General features: G+C 47.1%; 1 protein-coding gene across 1 annotated transcript in view; it reads right to left on the bottom strand.

Annotated features, from left to right (window-relative positions):
- KIF26B (kinesin family member 26B) overlaps window positions 1-21118 on the bottom strand; it is a 561163-nt gene that overhangs the window by 341436 nt on the left and 198609 nt on the right. Inside the window, 1 exon segment of the mRNA XM_050772633.1 lies at window positions 14249-14782. Coding sequence (XP_050628590.1) covers window positions 14249-14782 — 534 coding nt within the window.

Genomic DNA, 21118 nt, shown 5'->3' with positions numbered 1-21118 from the left:
GGTGCAGAGTTTCAGTCTGGGGAGATGCAGAGCGTTCTGGAGGTGGATGGTGGTGATGGCTGTTGAAAGGTGCAGAGTTTCAGTCTGGGGAGATGCAGAGCATTCTGGAGGTGGATGGTGGTGATGGCTGCAGTCACGCGAATGTACCTAACGCCATGGAAGACTCAGGGGTGTCCAATCTTTCGGCTTCCCTGGGCCACACTGGGAGAAGAACTGTCTTAGGCCACACTTAAAAAACACTGACACTAATGACAGCTGATGAGTTAAAACACAAAAAGAAATCACCAAAAACATCCCATCACATTTTAAGAAAATTCACGAACTTGCGTTGCGCTGTTTTCAAAGCCATCCTGGGCCTCACGTAGCCTGCAGGCTGCGGGCGGGACAAGCTTGATGAACTGCACACTTAAACATGATCCAAATGACACATTTTTTTGTATGAGGCATATTTTACCACAATTAAAACAACAACAACAACAACAACAACAAACATTCCTCAGCCCATCGGTAGGTGAGCCAGAACTGACACGCAGATCTGTGTGGTCTTTCTACCAGGCTGAAACCAAGCTCCATCCTCACGGAAGACCTGTTCAGCCACGGGTCCTTGCTGAAGGAGAGATGTTGGGACACCGAAGTTAACCCTTCACTACTCTGTTAAAGACCATGTTACTGACAGGGAGATGGGCCTGTCTCCTCTTATGAAGCTTAGGACATTGAAATACTTTATGGCGGGATTCTACCAGGGCCATTCGGCTTCTTAGGTTGGCCAAAGCATGTCTCACTAGATGGCAGCATTTGCCCACACAGCCCTTTTTTTTTTTTTTTTTTTTTTTTTCCATTTTTTGACCTATCTCTGTCTTTCGGTTTTAACCCCACCAACCTCCACACCTCCCAGGGAGGAGATACAACACAGTGCATTGAGTGCTACATTGCTGTGCAGAGGAATAAGACATGAAACCCGGCTTGGAAGTCCTAGGCTCCCCAAATTGCCCCCAAAGGAATCACATCAGGAGTGTGTGTGGTGGGTGACCCTCTCCCGGAGGCCTGCAAATCTGACCTATCTGAGGAATGGGTGCCCTTCCCTCCAGAGAGGGGCAGGGGCAGGTGCACGGGAGACCTGAGTTTGACTCCCACTGCTGTCACTTCCCAGCCACGTGACCTGCCACAGGTCACCTGACAGGCCTGGACCTCAGTTTTGTCATTTGTAATTCATGAGGGCTGCCTTCTAGTCTTGCTTCCGACCATGTTTGTTTGCTTGAACCAAAAGGGAGCACGTCATGAACAAGCGGGTGGGGTCAACCTTCCCGGCCACAGCGCCTTGCAGCCTAATGGATGGTGGGGAGCAGCCTAGTGAAGGTGATGGAAACCATCAGGCTGGCTCAGATGAGTCATCTAATTAGACAACTCCCAGTCACAGCCTTCTATACAGATGTGGATGCTGCTGTCTTTGCTTTTCATATGGAATCTGTTTTTCACCCCAGTGGTCTCGGTCATGCCCAGGCTCTCAGATGAGCAACAGAGGGATATGTTAACTCCTTGGGGCTAGTGGTGCAGCAGAAATGGACCAAGTCTCCAGAGTCCCAAAAGTCGTGACTAATATGCTTCTCAACACCTAAATGACTCCCTCGGTGTGACTTAAGCATATGATATATATGACTCATTAATCCTCACAAATACCTCTATAAGATAGAGGCATGCTAATTCATCACACTAAAGACTGTTAGCACAGTAAAATCTCAATTACCAATGAATTAGGTGTATGTCTGGGGTGGGGTGGGTGAGGACTTTTTTTTTTTTTTTTTAAGATGGAGTCTTGCTCTGTTGCCCAGGCTGGAGTGCAGTGGTGCAATCTCGGCTCACAGCAGCCTCTGCTGCCCAGGTTTAAGCGATTCTCCTGCCTCAGCCTCCCGAGTAGCTGGGATGACAGTTGCATGCCACCATGCCCAGCTAATTTTTGTGTTTTTAGTAGAGACAGGGTTTTAGCATCTTAGCCAGGCTGGTCTTGAATTCCTGCCCTCAGGTGATCCACCCGTCTCAGCCTCCCAAAGTGCTGGGATTACAGGCGTAAGCCACCACGCCCAGCTGAGGACATTTCAATTTTCCAATTTATAAAAACTTGCAAATTATATAATAATTTTAAAAGAAACATTTATTTGTATTTATTTATTTATTTTTATTCAGAGTCACACTCTGTCACCCAGGCTGGAGTGCAGTGGCACAATCTCGGCTCACTGCAAGCTCTGCCTCCCAGGTTCATGCCATTCTCCTGCCTCAGCCTCCCGAGTAGCTGGGACTACAGGCGCCCCTCACCACACCTGGCTAGTTTTTTGTATTTTTAGTAGCGACGGGGTTTCACCGTGTTAGCCAGGATGGTCTCGATCTCCTGACCTTGTGATCCGCCCACCTCAGCCTCCCAAAGTGCTGGGATTACAGGAGTGAGCCACCCTGCCCAGCCAAGAAATGTTTATATTTTATAAATACATAAAAGAATAAGAAAGCAAATGTATTAATAGTATACCATAAGCATATAAATAAGGAAACCAAGAATGAAAGGGCTGAGTCCTGTGTTTCAAAGAGTTCAATAAGAATCACAAAACAAAAAAAAAAAGGATCATAAACTAGGACTGAATTACTTGATATTTCAAATGAATTCCAAAATAATAAAGTTTGACTTGTTTGGGTTATTTTAAATGTGACCTCTCCACTACACTGTAAAATTCTAAATGATTCGAATCTATTTGCTGCTTTCTCTCCTCCCTTAGAAAGGTCCCCAAATACGGGGGAAAGCTGGTCAATGAGCCTTTCAGTATTTTGTTAATTCGCTAATGATAAAATGAGATCACGTCTACTTAAAATGCGGCATTCTCACATGAGCTGTGATGTACATATGGAAAGTGGATTTTTTGGCAAATATGTCGAGGAGGGAATGTTTTCGGAGGTGCACGATAACATTTATTTTATGTGCTTGATACTCACTTTATGGAATTGGTGATGTTTTTTCATCTACCACTGGCTCTCACAATGGAAAAGAGGGTCCTGATCCATTTAATTTGAGTCACGTGAACTCGAGTTAAGTAAAAGAAAATGTCACTCAAGGAATTCAATGAACTTAACGGAGAAGTTGCCACGTGTCACGCACAGTGCTAAGTGTGCAACTCACACCCTCTCACATGATCCCATAACAGCTCTGGAAGTTTCCACTCTGCAGAGGAGAACATTCAGGCACACAGCAGTTAAGAAGCCCGCTCGAGGTCACACAGTCAGCAAGGAAGCTGGTGTTTTATTTCTGGTGCATGAGCAGCAAATCCAGCATGACCCCAACCTCTCGTTGTGTGAGACTTGGATAAAATCATGGATGAGTATCAGCCTCTGAGTTTCTAAAACGATCTGTTTTATTTGTCATTAAAATGAAAAAGAGCAGTAGCTGTCGTTTTCCCCTTGGCCAGCTCACTATGGAGCCTGGATACTCCCTGGCTCTTTTCTTCAACCCATAGGAAACTGAAAATTCAGCCTGAGGGAACAAGGTCTGGGAGGGTGGCTGAGTGAGAAAGGATGTGGGCAGCCCTCTACAAGATAACTGTGAAAAGCATCTACATCTAGGCAATCTTCTCTCTCACCTATTTTACCCCCTGTGCAGCAATGCTCAGCTCTGCCCTTGACCCAAGGTTTGCCTGGGAGGGGAAAATAACTCCTCCCTTGCTTGGGTGATAATAGCCACATTCCCACCACCCCTCCCCACCTAACCCCTCTCACCCACATCAAAAACGGGGAGGGATGGTAACTATTAATAGTAACCAAGAAATTCCTCTTTAAGGCACACAGCATCTTACCAAGTGTTTCTAGCCTGTTTTTGGAGCCTTGAAAGGTTACTACAGATAAAAACAAAAAATACAGACCAAACTATCAGCTTGGTCAGTAGAGAAGGAACAAGGCTCCCCCAGCATCAGTCCGATGAGGCTCACAACTTAAATTTATCTGCTCTCAGGTGATGGTCCAAGAAGTGCTGTTTACGTTTATGCCTGTAGTTGTGAAAGCACAAATGACTTATAAGGTATTCTGTGAGTTCAGAAGAGCTTGAGGCTGTTATTCTACGAAAAGCCCACGTGTGTAGGTTGATCACTGACTTTGTCCCTGAGTATTTTTTCATTTTGTCTGGCTCTGGAGAGGTTCCCCTCCAGTGTAAGGATGTGTGCAGATATGACACGTCCCTCCCTCTCTCTGCTTGGCCTGGTTTTCTCTTTTCCACTGGTGCCCTTTTTTCCTCCAAGCAAAGAACGTGAATGGGAATCCCCCACTGCTGACCAGCCGTGGATGCTGTATCTGCTCCTTCTTCAGAAGCGGTTCAGCAAGGAAAAAGCCCACATATACCTTTCACCTCTGCACTCCAACTTCACTTTTCTCCTTTTTATTTATCTGTCTTATCTAGCTAGCTAGTTACCTATCTGTCTGTCTATTTAGAATGTGACCTTATTTGGAAACAGGGTCTTTGCAGATGTAATTATTAGATAGTTGCAAAAGTAATTGCAGAGATTGCTATTATTTTTAATGGCAAAACCCACAATTGCTTTTGCACCCATACAATATTTAAGGATTGAGATGAGATCCTACTGGACAATTTTTCTACTAAAAGTACAAAAATTAGCTGGGTGTGGTGGCACATACCTGTAAACCCAGCTACTCAGGAGTCTGAGGCAGGAGAATCACTTCAACCTAGGAGGCGGAGGTTGCAGTGAGCCAAGACTGCGCCACTGCACTCCAGCTTGGGCGACAGAGCAGGACTCAGTTTCAAAAAATAAAAAAATAAAGCCACATAGTTAGTAGTAAGTTGTGATGGCAGTCGTAAGAAACAAACACCTGTCTCTCAGCCTCTCACTCATCTATCCACATACATTCATTGTCCTCTTCCCTGTACCTATTGTGCCAGCGCCAGATAAATTCTTTCTTAACGCTGTGGTTCTTGGCCTTGGCCAAGTTCAAACCAAGGCCTCGGTCCCACCTGCAGATACTCTCATTTAATTCATCTGGGGTGTGGCTTAGGCATTAGGATTTTTTTTTTTTTTTTAATCTCCCAAGTAATTCTAGTGTGAAGCCAAAATTGAGAATTCTTGCTTTCAGGCAAAGAAATCTTCCCCTGCTCCGAAATCCCCATTGACTGTCTTCTGCCTACCAGATAAAATGCGATACCAGCACACACTTACACGCTGCTCTACAACTTCCAAAGTGCACCCAAGTGCAGGCATTATGAAGATTTTTACCAGATGAGGGAAGAATTACTGCCGGGGCAGTTCTGTGAAATCTCCTTCTATCAGATCAAAAGGCCCTCTAGCCAAGATGAATTCCTTCTACACGAAATTCAGTGAAGTCTCCTTCCCCTCCGGTTCCTTCCATCCTCCCACCCCCAGCTTGGAATGATTTCCGCAGTTTCAACAGTATGAGCCTTATGTAACTGTAATTACTAGCTACCAATGGAGAGTGGCTGTGGTGTGCTGGTTATTATGATTCTACAACAATAGGGAAATCTGAGATAATCGAAAACCGGCGGTGCAGTATGAGTAACCTCTCATTCTGCGGAGGCACCCAAATGAAAGAATCTGACTTGTGCATGGGCCGGCCGACCCGCAGGGTAATGGGGTTTGTTGTGTGAGATGCAAAGCCCACGTTCTTGGCTGTCCTGCAGGTTTCTGCAGGGACTCCTTGGTCTGTAGACCCCATCCCCCTTCTCCTTACCAAGCTTTTCGGTTAGCCAAAGGCTCACCAGGTGTAATAGCTTCCTATTGCTGCTGAAGCAAAATAGCACACATTGAGCAGCTTCAAACAACATAAACGTATCCTCTTAAAGTTCTGGAGACCGGAACTCAAAAATGGCCCTGCAGGGTTCTTCTGGAGGCTCTAGGGGAGAATCAGACCCTTGCCTTACCCAGCTTCTAGAGGCTCCTTCTTCCATCATCAAAGCCAACAGATTTGAATCTCTCTCCCCTCTGACCTCTGCTTCTATCCTTCCATCTCCTCTCTCTGGTTCTGATCCTCCTGCCTCCCTCTTTAAGGATCTTTGTAATTACATTGAGTCCACCCAGATAGTCTAAAATGATCTCCTTGGCCAGATGTGGTGACTCATGCCTGTAATCCCAGCACTTTGGGAGGCTGAGGCAGGCAGATCACCTGAGCTCAGGAGTTTGAGACCAGCCTGGACAACATGGTGAAATCTCATCTCTACTAAAAATACAAAAATTAGCCAGACATGGTGGTCCATGCCTGTAATCCCAAGGCTGAGGCAGGAGAATAGCTTGAACCTGGGAGGTGGAAGTTGCAGTGAGCCGAGATCGCGCCGTTGCACTCCAGCCTGGGTGGCAGAGCGAGACTCCGTCTCAAAAAAAAAAAAAAAATTAAATTAAATTAAATGACCCCCCATCTCCAGCTCCTTAACTTAACCACATCTGCAAAGGCCCTTGTACTGTGTAAGGTAAGACATCCACAGATTGTGGGGATCAGGGTGTGGGCATCATTGGGGGGCCCCTCTTCAGTCTACCACACCAAGCAAATGCCCAGATTGAACGTATTTTTGAATTTTCCCAATGAAGTCTGGGTGCTCCCTTCAGACCACGACCCCATCCATAATCATAAGCTGTGACTACCCTTTGGGAATTTCACCCTGAACACTCTAGCCTTGAGAAATGTCTGTCCATGACCGAATATACAAACTGATTCTCTTTCCTGCGTTCATGATTTGTCAAAAAGCATAAAGATATATAACCGAATATCCCTTTGACCATCTATAAACAGGAGAAAACAAAACCCATGGTCTTCAGAATCTCTTCCACGTCATAGCTTGTCTAATCGTGGCATCTTACACTATTGCCTGGCTGGGCAGAAGCAGCGGCAAGAGGAAAGCAAGTGACCCCAGTGCTGGCCCAGGAAGGGGTGCGCTGCATGTTCCAGGGCACGAGTGGCCGAACGAGCCCTCGAGAGCTGGCCCAGGAAGGGGTGCGCTGCATGTTCCAGGGCACGAGTGGCTGAACGAGCCCTCGAGAGCTGGCCCAGGAAGGGGTGCGCTGCATGTTCCAGGGCACGAGTGGCTGAATGAGCCCTCGAGAGCTGGGAAGAACACGGGTGAAAATCCTCCACTCCTGACCTGCTGGAAACAGCCACCCCGTGCCTTCTTGAAAAGTGGTTCGGCCGGGAAGAGCATGTGTCTACCTCATCTCCCGACATCAGCCATACTAGAAAACATGCTTCTGCTTTCCATGAAGCTGCTATAAGCAAAGCCTCTGAGTACAACAGCACTTGGGCCTCACAGAGCCTCACCTTCCTCCTACAGGGGCACTCGGAAGTCCGCTAGCACCAAGCTCCCCCAGGGCTTCTGATCTCGGAGGAGCAAGTGTTATGCACTGCAGAGGTCCTGCCATTTAGCAAACCTTGATATATTTTGAGGTTGGTGCTGCTTTTACATCCTTTTGTGCCCATATCTTTCTTTTTTTTTTTTTTTTTTTTTTTTTTTTTTTTAGATAGGGTCTTGGGTCTCACTCTGTCACCCAGGTTGTAGGCAGTGGTACAATCACATCTTACTGCAGCCTGGAACTCCTGGGTTCAAGGAATCTTCTTGCCTCACCCTCCTGAGTAACTGGGACTACAGGCATGCCACCACGCCTGGCTAATTTTTTATTTCTCTGTAGAGATGGGGTTTTACTATGTTGTCTAGGCTGGTCTCTAACTCCTGGCCTCAAGCAGTTCTCACCTTGGCCTCCCAAAGTGCTGAAATTACAGGCATGAGCCACCGTGCCCAGACTGTGCTCATAACTTAAAATATAAATTCCAGTAATGGCTATGTTTCATAGGCATGGTCGTTCCTAAAGCTGTAATAGAGACTACCTCATAATGATTTCAGCCAGAGTTCAGTCCAGCATTATCTCTCATGTTAATTCCAATGGATGTTTTTAGAGAATGCAGGAAAAATTGTATTGAGAGCATTTTCCTCCAACTCAAGGAATGCACATGGATTCTATCAACGGTCCGTGACGGATTTATTACTTGTATATTAATCTAATATCTTCTGAATTTTCTTGACAAGTTCAATTGAGTGAAGTTCTATGAAATAAAGTCCTTCTATCCTTTCAAATGCCCCTGTATTGAGTGTGGCATCAAAATGCCAGCTAGGTTCTTTTCATTGAATCTAAGGATTTACTAAGTATCATTAAGATACTTCAGGTTAAAGATTAGCTTGGAATCGAATGACTGGTGGTTTCCACCAAAATCCTTGGGTTCTAGATAGGTCTTTGGCCTGGAATTCTTTCCTAAACTATGGTCAGTCATAGAAAGTAATTGTAGTGCTCCCCTGAGATAGGAGCTGTCTCTAATAAAGAACAACATTTTCACGTTAGCTGCTGTGAGGGGCATGAGAATAAAATGAGTCCCTGTTGTCCAAGAGTGTGTGATCTAGTAAAAGAGATTCAGCTAGGATTTAGAAAACTCTAAACAAAAGAAGCTTCAAATCTCTCAGCCTAAGGTTTCTCTTCTGGCAAATGAAAGGGTTGAAATAGATAATTTATACGGTATTCCTGCTTTATAGTTCATAAAATATTTTCACACCTTCTTCTTAATTGTTCCCTATAATCACCCTGTGAGGTAGGAATTTAATAGGTAATGAAATAGACTAAGATGTCAAGCTTCTAAACTGGTTTAATAGTTGGTGGAACTACAGGCTTGAACTAGATAAGACTCTGTCTCCAAATCTCCTACCATGATGCAAAAGCCTACATCCTACAGAGGTGCATTCTAACACCAACATCACCAACATCCTATAATTCTGTGTGTACAGTCTTCCCTGCAGTTATTGACTATAAAAAATGCTGATCAGGCAAAAGCAGCTGCCATTCAAAAAGAGGTAACTAATCTGTAGTTGATTACAAGGAACTAATCTAGACACATCCTTTCAAAGTCACAATTTCATGTGGTCAAATGAAGGTTGTTACACATGGCTACAAAGACGGGCAACAACAGACACCAGGCCTACTTGGGGGTGGAGGGTGGGAGGCGGGTGAGGATCGGAAAACCACCTCTCAAATACTATGCTCGCTACCTGGGTGACAAAATCATCTGTACACCAAACCCCAGTGACACGCAATTTACCCATGTAACAAACCTGCACATGTACCCCCAAACCGGAAATAAAAGTTGTAAGAGAAAGGATGACGATTCTAGAGCAGTGATTCCCAGCCTTTTCAACACCTGGGACCGGATTCATGGAAGACAAATAGGGGGCGGAAATGGGATAAAACTGCTCCGCCTCAGATCATCAGGCATTAGATTCTCGTAACGAGCGTGCACCCTAGATCCCTCACGTGCACAGTTCACAATACGGTTTCCGCTCCTAGAAGAACCTGATGGCACTGCTGCTCTGACAGGGGATGGAGCTCAGGAGGTAATGCCCACCCATCCGCCACTCACCTCCTGCTCTGCAGCTGGCTCCTTAACAGGCCACAGAGTCATATCAATCTGTGGCCTGGGGTCTGTGGACCCCTGTGCTAGAGAATTTTCTGCTTTCTCTGTGTGTATAGATTATGGTAGATGTCTGCAGATGAACAGAAGAAAGTCTTTCTTTGAAAGCCCATCTTATAATCTTCTATTAAATCAAATTTCTAAGGTATTTAATAAGATTTATCTTTGTGGTTTGTTCAACGTTTTTGATGTCATCTCAGTACTTCCTAAATGACTCTTTTTAAAATCTCTCTGGATCTATTCCTATTTATCTGTGTTGCTTACAGGTTCCTGGGCTTTCTGGAGGTACTTTAGAAATGTGAAGGATATATCAAAAGAGAATCGAGAATCTTCCTACCACAGCCTTTGGAGATTATGACACAGTGGTGTGGGTCACAGGGATTGAGGGATTCGCGGGACCATTCTATCACCCGCGTGACGCAGGTCCCACCAGGCTCACTGCTGGAAGGCCTGTCCGCATCCTCGCTACATCTAAATTGCAGGAGGGAAGAGTCATTTTCTAGAGGCTCGGGTTCTGCGGGTGTGGAGTTGCGCCTGTGGTAGTGACAAGGTCTAGATGCTTCTCTGCCCAGGGAACGGCTCTGGCACTGATCCAGAGGCCATCTGCTTTGTGGGGAGGAAAGTGGGAGTACGGGTGAGCAGGAAAAATGAGGTCAGCTTTCAGAGCAGTCAACCATCTCTGACGAGCTGGCTAGACTGCGAACTGCACAATATTTACTGCAGGGAGATGTCCGCAACAGGAGACACTCAGTCTGGCCAGACCCAGAGCCCCCACCCCGGGGCGTCAGGACGACACAGTCACAACACAGGGGACGCGGATTCATAGCCAGGCACCAAATCTCTTGATCCCAGAGAGATTTCCTCTGGTCCCTTTATTACTCAGGGGAAATGCGTGAATTGGTCTGTTCTCAAGTTGGAAAGAAGCAACATAACGTACCCAGGACGACCACAAGCTGGCGGCTCGTGTGAATCTTGGTTGTATCTGGTTGTGCCACATTGGGCAGGATTAGGAGCCTGTCTGCATGCCCCCAAAGCAGTGGGGCATCTCTTCACCTCTGCACTCACCTGCCTTCTGTCCCACGGTGAGGACCTTAGGACGGGAATCAGGGTTTCCAGCCCACGGTTGCAGCCCCACCCACCACCTAGCACAGTGCCTGGTACTTGGTTAGAGATGAATAAATACTTGTACAGCGAATTCTCTTTCATCTGAGTTTGGGAAGAAAGACGAGGAAAAGAATCATTGCACAAATAAAAGAAACGCACAAATAATCCCTAACCAGCCGTTGAAGCAGCATCTTCAGTGTTTCCACCTTACACACAAACTTTCACCTCACTTTGAATATTTTATAGGAAGCACCAGTTTCATGCTCATCTGTCCTCGATCATCAGCCCTGGCGCAGTCACTGAGTCTTCTAACCGGCCCCTGATGCTTAGCGAAATGGCCGCACAGCCAATGTGCGTGTGATACAGAGCTTCGGGGTCCTGGAAGGTGAAATGTGAGTTGTCTGTGTAACATGAGCATGTGGCTCACACAACCCAGGGATGTGTGGAAACTATGGCCTGGGTAAAAGGATGTTCATCTGAGCATTTTATTTACAGTAGCAAAGACCTAAATTCTAATTAATTGATGTTTGGTTATGTATTAGGTTGGTGCAAAAGTCATTGCGGTTTTTGCTGTTGAAACAAAAACCGCAATGACTTTTGCACCAACCTAATAAATTAGGACATCTCCATAGTGTGGATAATATTCATATAATGAAATACGCTACTGCTAAAGATAATATTTTAGGGAAACGTGTAACGGCGTGGGGAAATGGACCCAATGGATTCAGTGAAACGCAGGTGACAGAATTGAACCTGGTCACAATTTTACAAATTGGAAGTGTATGAAATGCTAGAAGGAGGTATCCCCAAATGTTACGTAGTTTGTATCTGGGTGACATCAACTTCTAAAGTCTTATTTAAACTTTCTCATGCATTTTAAATTTTGTTTTACAACAAACATGTTACTTTTTATAATTTTGTAAATGGTATATTTTAAAACTGCAAACAAAAAAAAAAGCAAATCATCCCATGATGCAAAGAAGCCCTTCTCTGTTCCTGCCCTAGATGGTTACTTCCAAGATTAGACCGTGAAGCACCCCGCAGGACGCCACTGGTTCCTCATTATATTTACATACACATCCCAGAAAATTCTATCCAAAAGTCTAGGGGCAGTGAGGCCCCGGCAGGTAAAATGAGTTCTTTTCTTTGTGACACAGGTCTGAAAAGGAACCATATCTGGAAAAGATGTTGACAGCTTACTTTGGGGTAGCCTAGGAAAGTTGGAAGAAGCCGTGGTAGGCAAAGCCACTCCCCGGGTACGGGGAGAGCCAGTGCTGGTTCTGCCGTGGGCTGTGCGGCCATTTCGCTAAGCAGCATATTCCTTATCTGTAAAAGGAAGATCTAACACCTGCCCCACCTACCTCATAGGCCTACTGTGGGGTTCAGTGAAATCATGTATATGTTAGATTTTGTAAATTAGAAAGCACCCAGTTAAGTGAAAAGTTCGACAATCCAAGAATGCTAATGTCTTAGGATAATGATCAATGCTTCCCACTTTCTTTCAAGATAGCAAGAGACACGAACACTCTCAAACACTCTAGAAAAAGTCACCAGGAATTTTATCAACCACATTTAACTCACTTCATGTTTCCCTATACCTTGTCCAGCATAACAAAACTATGCTATGTGTTCACTCAACTTGTTCCTTTTTCTCCTGGTCTCATGGGTAGACCGGCTTCCCCAGCTTCCCCAGTGGGAAGGTGGGGTCAAGAGACTAAATTGTCTGTCTATTTCTCTCTCTCTCACGCTTCTTTTTTCCTGATTCAGAGTCTTGCTCTGTCATCCAGGCTGGAGTGCAGTGGTGCGATCTCAGCTCACTGCAGCCTCTGCCTCCCGGGCTCAAGCAGTTCTCCCATCTCAGCCTCCCAAGTAGGTGAGACTACAGGCGCATGCCACCATACTTGGCTAATTTTTGTATTTTTAATAGAGACCAGTTTTCTCTATGATGCCCAGGCTGGTCTTCAACTCCTGGGCTCAAGCAATCCACCCACCTCAGCCTCCCAAAGTGCTGGGATTACAACTGTGAGCCACCACGCCCGGCAGAGACTGAATTTTTTTTTTTTTTTTTTTTTTTTTTTTTGAGACGGAGTCTCGCTCTGTCGCCCAGGCTGGAGTGCAGTGGCGCGATCTCAGCTCACTGCAAGCTCCACCTCCCGGGTTCACACCATTCCTCTGCCTCAGCCTCCCGAGTAGCTGAGACTATAGGCGCCCACCCCCATGCCCGGCTAATTTTTTGTATTTTTAGTAGAGACGGGATTTCATCGTGTTAGCCAGGATGGTCTCGATCTCCTGACCTCGTGATCCACCCAGAATAAAGATGTAAGCAATGCACATGCCTTCCAGGCAAAGCCGGGCCCCAAATCCTCCTGTGAGATCCTCCACACATGCCTTCTCCCCTCATTTCCCGGCTGGTTACAGAAGGTCTGGTGAAGGACTCTTGAGGCCCCTGGAAGATGGTGACACATTTGGTGGAAGAAATCTGAGTGCTCACGTCACAGCGGAAGGCCACCCACCAAACACCCCCTATATCCAGACCTAAGTGAGAAAGAACCTGAGCTCTCTAGGATCCTTTGCTCTATATACCAACTACCTTCTCTGACTAATACATCCTTGCCCGTGGCCGCCTCTCCATTCCAGTGACGGTCAGTGCTCTCTGCTGCTTCCCACACCACTGATGCAGGGGATAGAGGCCACTTACAGTCAAAATCCAGTCCTCATCCAACAGAAAACTCACCCAGGCAAAATCAGATCATCTTTAGATTCCCTGGGAGATTTAAGACCTGTTTTGTATTTCTGTGGGGAAACTTGGGGGCATGTGCTAATTCAAATAACTGAAAAGGAAAATGCACTTTTGGCAGCCCAGTACCAATAGTTCTCAAGGTGAGTTGCAAATAGAAAACAGTTTGGGTCTGTCAAGTGAGGAGAGGTTAAGAAGGGCGTCTATACCTCTTTTGGAAGGTACAGACAAAGGAAGCAGAGTGCCAACACGGATCACTGTTCCTTCATATATTTTATTCTTAGCAATGTCCAACACTTCCACAGGTGGCTTTAAAACCATGATTCCTGGGACTCACAATATCCTTTCGTTCAAAAGCCTCTCACTCATCTGCCTTAACATCTAAAATCTCTGTTAACAGGCACAACAATGATTCCCTACTATATGGCAGATATTGGCCTACATGTCATGCAAACACTACCTTATTTAATTTTCATGACTCACATCCATTTATAAATGAGGGACTTGAGCCTAAGACAGGGCAAACCCCTTGTGACAAGTCACACTGCTAATAAGTGGCCAAGTCGGGGCTTGGACCCCAGTCCAAGGATCTCTGTGGCCTACCTCTTCATGGCTATGCCATGTGGTAAACCTGCTGGCTGGGAAGCTGCTGGCATCGTCTGGACCAGCAGGGTCTCTCAGGAAGGAGACACTGAAGAGTGGAGAAAGGGGAGGTGGGGAAGGTTTGGAGGATACAGCAGCACCCTCTCAAAGCAGGCGGGTCTGGGTGGGGCACCTTGATGAGAACTCTGTGGGGGCCACATGGAAACACTAGGCTTTGAGTTCCCAGGAGGAGGCAGAGGAAGGAAGTGCTGCCCACTTCTCTGCTTTGACTCGAGCCAGCCCTGCTCTTCCTGGCTCACCCAGGCTACTTACCTGGTATGGGTACAGGGTGACCCCGTTGGTTCTCGACAGGGACCAGGTGCCATCCAGGTACTGGTGAGCCTGGATGGCCACTGAATTGAGGATGTTCCCATTGCTTGGACTGGTGGCCATCTGGAGGCTGACCTTGGCCTGGTGGGTGGGGGATCCACTCTTCTTTTCCGCCCCATTGCTGACCCCAAGGCTGCTGGGTTTGCTGCTGTGCTTGTTGACGAAGCCTGTGTAGTTGGAGGTGGCATAGGGGGCAGGCACAAAGGCCCAGTCCCTGGGCTGCTGGAGCCCACCCACGTGCCGGGACCCCACCAGGGTGGGGATGTTGGAGAGCGGTGGCGGGGAGCCGGGCGAGGCGTCGTAGTGCTCACTGCCAGCTGCCTGCTCCAAGGCCAGCACCATCTGGATGGCCTCCTGCTTCAGCTGGTTCAGGTGAGTGGCGCAAATGTCACAGCGGTTGTCCCGGTCATTCCATGCCTTCCGGATGGTGTTGGGGACCTGGAGTTTGTCGTGAATCACAGCCGAGAAAGCAGGGTCCTAGAGAACACAGAAGCAGAGGAAAGGGAGATTCTATAACTCCAAGGCTGCTCAAGAGTTTGATAGTTTGATTGGCATTCAACAGAAATGAGAAGCTACATTGGCAGAAAAGCCTCCATTTTTGATAAACACATTTGACAAATGTAAGAATTTTATAGTGAAAACTTTTAAAAAGAAGTTAAAAAAAAAAAAGACTTCTAAGTATCTTCTTCGCCAGGCCGGTCAAACAAGTACATTTGTTTGTTTGTTTGTTTGTTTGTTTTGAGACAGAGTCTCGCCCTGTCTCCCAGGCTGGAGTGCAATGGCACGATCTCGACTCACTGCAACCTTTGCCTCTGGGTTCAATCAGCCTCCCGAGTAGCTGGGACTACAGGCACCCACCACCACGCCCAGCTAATTTTTTGTACTTTTAGTAGAGACAGGGTTTCACCGTGTTAGCCAGGATGGTCTCGATCTCCTGACCTCGTGATCCGCCCGCCTCAGCCTCCCAAAGTGCTGGGATTACAGGCGTGAGCCACGACGCTTGGCAAGAACATTCTTATTCTTATGTCCACTAAAGAATGATAGCCATCCCTGGGCTCTCCCAAGGTGTTCAATTAGAAGGAACAAACATTTGTCCAGGCATGACGCGGGGTGAGTGCAATCTGGACCGCTGCACTGAGGCCCCTTGGCCTCCTGTTACCACAGAAAGTTAGTAGCAGATGGAGGTGCAACTTGCAACCTCGAACAGAGATTGTGTTCTAAGAAAATCTTGGCCTTATCAGCATTGTGTGCTAAGTACCACTGGAACAGAAGCAAACCGAACAGATTCTGGCCCAGAGATCCAGCCTGTACCAGCAGCCAAGCAAACTTGTGTAGATTAACTCATGTTTACTATTTGCCCTAGGGAAGCTGGCCATGTCTCTATCCAGGTATCTGATATTCTAACCCACCAAAGCAAAACAGTCCAAGATAGGCTTTCCCTTCAAACTTCATCTAAAACTACTCTTACAAAATATCAGCTGGGCACAGTGGTTCAGGCCTGTAATCCAAGCACCTTGGGAGGCTGAGGTGGGAGGACTACTTGACGCCAGGAGTTCAAAGACCTGCCTGGGCAACATAGTAAGACCCCATCTTTATAAAACATTTAAAAATTAGCCAGGCACTGTGGCACACACCTGTAGCCTCAGCCACTCAGAAGCCTGACGTGGGAGAATTGCCTGAGCCCAGGAGTCTGAGGCTGCGGTGAGCTAGGACAGCGTCACTGCACTCCAGCCTGAGCAACCGACATGTCTCTAAAAAATATAATCTTGCCAGGTGCGGTGGCTGGCACCCATAATCCCAGCTACTTGGGAGGCTGAAGCTGAAGGATCCCTTGGGGCCAGAAGTTTGAGACCGGCCTGAGCAACATAGACAGAAAACCTTATAAAATACTATATATTATTATTATATATATAATATATGTTTATAAAATGTTTATATATAAAATAAAAATCTAGCTCAGAGATCCCTATGAAAAAGAAATCAGAAAATGGATTTAATGAGAACAATGTCGCTTATTTACTTGGCTTAAGGATTACACAGAGAAACGAGCACGAGGAGTGTTCGTTGAGTATCAGATGGTTTCCAGTTCTGCCACTTGTGACACTGGAGTTCTTTTTTTTAATTTTTTTTTTTGAGACGGAGTCTCGCTCTGTCACCCAGGCTGGAGTGCAGTGGCCGGATCTCAGTTCACTGCAAGCTCCGCCTCCCGGGTTCACACCATTCTCCTGCCTCAGCCTCCCGAGTAGCTGGGACTACAGGTGCCCGCCACCACGCCCGGCTAGTTTTTTGTATTTTTTTTAGTAGAGATGGGGTTTCACCGTCTTAGCCAGGATGGTCTTGATCTCCTGACCTCGTGATCCACATGCCTCGGCCTCCCAAAGTGCTGGGATTACAGGCATGAGCCAGCGTGCCCGGCCCAATGTTGCAGTCCTGTAGTGACCTCAGACAACTCACTTAGCCTCACTGAACCTCTCGTCTGTCACACAGGGCCATGGCCTTTCCTGATGGGAAGGACCTTCCAGCTCCATGACTCCATTCATGGGGAATGGGGAGAGGAGAGTATGGTCTGTGCATACATGAACAGGGCTACGATGCCATTTTGGGGGCTCAACGGTCGTTGCAGGTAATGGATAAAGCTCATCTAAGGGCTTATTTCCCTCTAGGACATTAGGGAGAAAATGGGCCCTTCTGAAATTCACTGTCGGCTTGTATGGGGTAGAAGCCCCATCAGAGCTGAAGGCGGTTTGATGAGCTGTAGGCGGGGAGGGAGCTGTGAGGCAGTGAGCGGGGCAGGAAGAGCAGCAGTTGGGGGGTGGTTCTTAATTATGATCCATCTTGATTACAGGCTCCAGCTTTTTGTTTTCCCTGTTTAACTACCCTGAACAGCCCCTCAGTGTGCACTGATTAATTGATTAATAAATCAAGAGGCCTCCTCACACTGCAGCAGCAAGGGGTGGCTCAGGAGGGAGACACAAGACAGCCAGACACAATGATGGGAAGCGGCGGGAGGTTCAGGTCCAGCGAGCCTCGAATCTCATTGAGGAAGTGATGCCTCGAGGTGACTTCCTCAGTGACAGGGCCAGCGAGTCTCCAATCACAACTCAGAGGTGTAGCAGGACCTGAAAGGGCCCCTCAGGGACCGTTTCAGAACACAGTGTCACCTCAGTTTACAGATACACAGGTCCCAGAGGGTTAAAAGCGTGGACTATGCCTAGACTTCTTGACCACCAGTTCATGATTTTTCACTTTAAGCCAAAGAGCCATATCCATCAACAGATTCCTATTCTCTCACAGACACAGAAGGGTTCCAACCCCATGTTTTCACCAGGAAATGTTCATTCATTCAAACGGGATTTGTGCCCCAATATACACAAAGATACAGTTTCTTGTTTTTCTCACATAACCAATGGCTTATGCTTTCAAGGCACCAAACTGTTTGGTTTCAAAAAGCCTCAGATCAGTTGCTTATGTAGAATATTTTTGTTAACCCAATCATACGGAGGAAGTGCCACAGAAAGGAGGCAGCTCTAAGAGAAGTCATGTCAGCCGGGCGCGGTGGCTCACGCCTGTAATCCCAGCACTTTGGGAGGCCGAGGCGGGTGGATCACAAGGTCAGGAGAGATCGAGACCATCCTGGCCAACATGGTGAAACCCCATTTCTACTAAAATAGGAAAAAATTAGCCAGGTGTGGTGGCGCGCACCTGTAGTCCCAGCTACTCGGGAGGCTGAAGCGGGAGATTCGCTTGAACCCAGGAGGTGGAGGTTGCAGTGAACCAAGATCATGCCACTGCACTCCAGCCAGGCAACAGAGCAAGATTTCATCTCAAAAAAAAAAAAAAAAAAAAAGAGAGAGAGAGAGAAGTCATGTCTGCACATCACAGTTTATTTTCGATGCTAGACCTTGGAGTCTGGATTTGGCTCTGACCTAGGGACACATCCACTCTCCAGAAATCGCATGAGCCACCCCTGGTTCTGAGGGCCCCTCTTCTCTTTCCTCCCTTGATTTCACTCCTCTCCCTTGAAGCACCACCTTCTTTATTCAGCATATTGCCATTTGTGGCTCAGCTGCTGACATTTAATAAGTAGGTATTTTGGTTTCCAGCATGCCCAGCGTTGCCCCAGGCTGGGGCTCTGAGGGTGCACGAGAACAATACCCGTTCTCTGGGAGTTCACAGTCCAGGGGGCCTTCTTGATTCCTGGACTACCCAATGCCACATGCCTCTGCTGCCACCTCCAGCCCAGTCTGTAGTGACCCACAGGACCAATCCATACATACATGGAGCTCAGTGCTCCCCCGGGGTTCACAAGACATCAGCACCAACTCCCACCCCTCACACCTGTCCTCCACTTAGGCATCTGTGCCAGCCAAAGCAAGCCCAGCAAGCGCCAACACAGCCATTCAGCACAGCTGGGCCCACCAGCCATACGACCACCACAGACAGCCAGGAAGTAGCCAACAACCCATTCCTCTCTCATCCAGGGAAAAGCTGAGATTGAGAGTCTTTAAAGAAAACGCGGTTGCTGGCTGATGTCAGAGGAGTTTTTTCAATGAAGCCACCCTTGATCTAAAACCCTTTGTGAGTTCTTATCATCAAAAGGCCTCAGTAAATCAAGTGCTTCTCCACACATTATACATAAACATTTTAGTACAACTCAGAACTTCAAAAAGGAACGGTCAACAGCCATAGCTTACAGAAAGTAAGTGCTGAAATAAAGAAGATACTGTTGCCCAGGCTGGAGTGCAGTGGCACGATCTCAGCTCACTGCAACCTCCGCCTCCCCGGTTCAAGTGATTCTCCTGCCTCAGCCTCCTGAGTAGCTGGGATTACAGGCACGCACCACCACACCCAGCTCATTTTTGTATTTTTAGTAGAGATGGGGTTTCACCATGTTGGCCAGGATGGTCTTGATCTCTTGACCTCGTGATGCACCCGCCTTGGCCTCCCAACGTGCTGGGATTACAGGCGTGAGCCACTGCACCCGGCCCTTCCTCAGGAAGATTTTGTTCGTCGATGCTCATCAGCTCCCTGACCTTTGCACCTCATGTTCCGCCTGTGCTTCATGGGCCGTGAAGGACGAAGGAGACACAGAGGGTCATTCTCACCCAGAGTATTTCTCACTGGAGACTCTCTTCACCCCGTTATCACGCTGAATCTACACAGCAGGAGTTTACTGGCAGTGGAATGTCAGTGTCCTTGATCTCTGTTGTTCATGGAGCTCCCTACACACAGGCATGCGACCACCGCAGACGGAAGCCAGGAACCAATCAGAACGTCTGACAAAGGAATCACGTCCCGTGGCCCTGGGTGGGGAAGTCACCACCCTCAGGGTTCTATCGTTCACACTGACACAACATGTACATGGACGAAAGCCCCCAAGCGGCTCACTCTGATTGGCAAAGAGGACACAAGCACAGCGCATTCTGGAAAGACAGGGAAAGAAGAGGGAGGGATATTTGAAAGAACACAGGGTGTGTTAGAATGAGGGTTTGCTCCAGGTGAGGCCTGAGACAGCCAAAATAACAACTGCAGTAGTGACAGCAATGAGGCCATGCCCTGAGATAGCAGGTGCACCCCTGCACCCCTGCTTGATCGCCTGCACCCCTGCTTGATTAGCATAAAACTCAGGTAGAAACTTCCTTCTGGCCTATCCGGAGTCTGAACCCAAGGTTTGTCGTTGTTCCCAGTCTGCTTTGTAAGCCAACAGCCCTTCACCCAGGATGAGGATCACACACGAACACCGCGCTGAGCACGTGAACGCACTGAATGTAAAGGCATAAAGGCACGCTGGGTAATAAGTTCACGAGACAAAAAAAAAGAAAAAAGTACTCTCCAGAGGAAGAAACGTTAAATGTCAGACCGCAGTTGTTCTACATAAGAAACCGAATTATCCTGGGAGGGAGCGGCTGTGCCCAGCCTAAGTGATTCTGCTCGGGATTACTGCAGAGAGAGGTGGTCCCACGAATGACTTCAGTTTGAATGATCGTGTTCCGCAAGTGAGGCAGCTGGGAGGGCCAAAGGCAGGTGGGAATGCAATTAACAGGGCTGCTTGCTGCAACATGTGAAAAAAGTATTGCGGATGGCAAGACTTTTCCACTTCAAAAGAAAAGGGAGATGTTTAATTAGAACTTAATGTGATTAAGAACAGTTCATAAATTACTCAAAAGAATGGGTGAGGCATTTCTCATCACAACCCCTGAAAATGCTTTTATTGATTGATTTTTGAGATAGAGTCTTGCTCTGTTGCCCAGGCTGGAGAGCAGTGGCGTGATTTTGGCTCATTGCATCAAGCAATTCTCTCGCCTCAGCCTCCCAAGTAGATGGGACTACAGGCGTACACCGCCACACCCGGATTATTGTTTTATATTTTTAGTACCGATAGAGTTTTACCATGTTAGCCAGGCTGGTCTTGAACTCCTGACCTCAGGTGATCTGCCCACCCCAGCCTCCCAAAGTTCTGGGATTACAGGCATGAGCCACTTCGCCCAGCCAGTTTTTATGTCTAGGTCTCATTTTTACCAACTAGATGGTATGGACAGTGTTGAGTACTTTGAAAACTTTTGGTTAAGGGTATGGGAGGTTCAAGTCCTGCCTCTATTACTTGGTAGCTGAGTGACCAGAAGCCATTTTTCACAAATCTATCCAAGCTTCAGTCTCCTTATGGGAGTTGATAATTATACTTATTTTATTAAGTAAGAATTAAATGTGATAATATGTGCAACATTTTTAGCACAGACCTGGTCCTTGGTAAATGCTAAATAAATGGTAGTAATTATTATCACCGTTAAATAAATGGTAGTAATTATTATCAAT

This window comes from Macaca thibetana, chromosome 1 (genome assembly GCF_024542745.1).
Source record: "Macaca thibetana thibetana isolate TM-01 chromosome 1, ASM2454274v1, whole genome shotgun sequence".
In the NCBI taxonomy this organism is placed as follows: Eukaryota; Metazoa; Chordata; class Mammalia; order Primates; family Cercopithecidae; genus Macaca; species Macaca thibetana.
The sequence above is the reverse complement of the archived record's forward strand: the minus strand, read 5'-3'. Positions and strand labels throughout refer to the sequence as shown.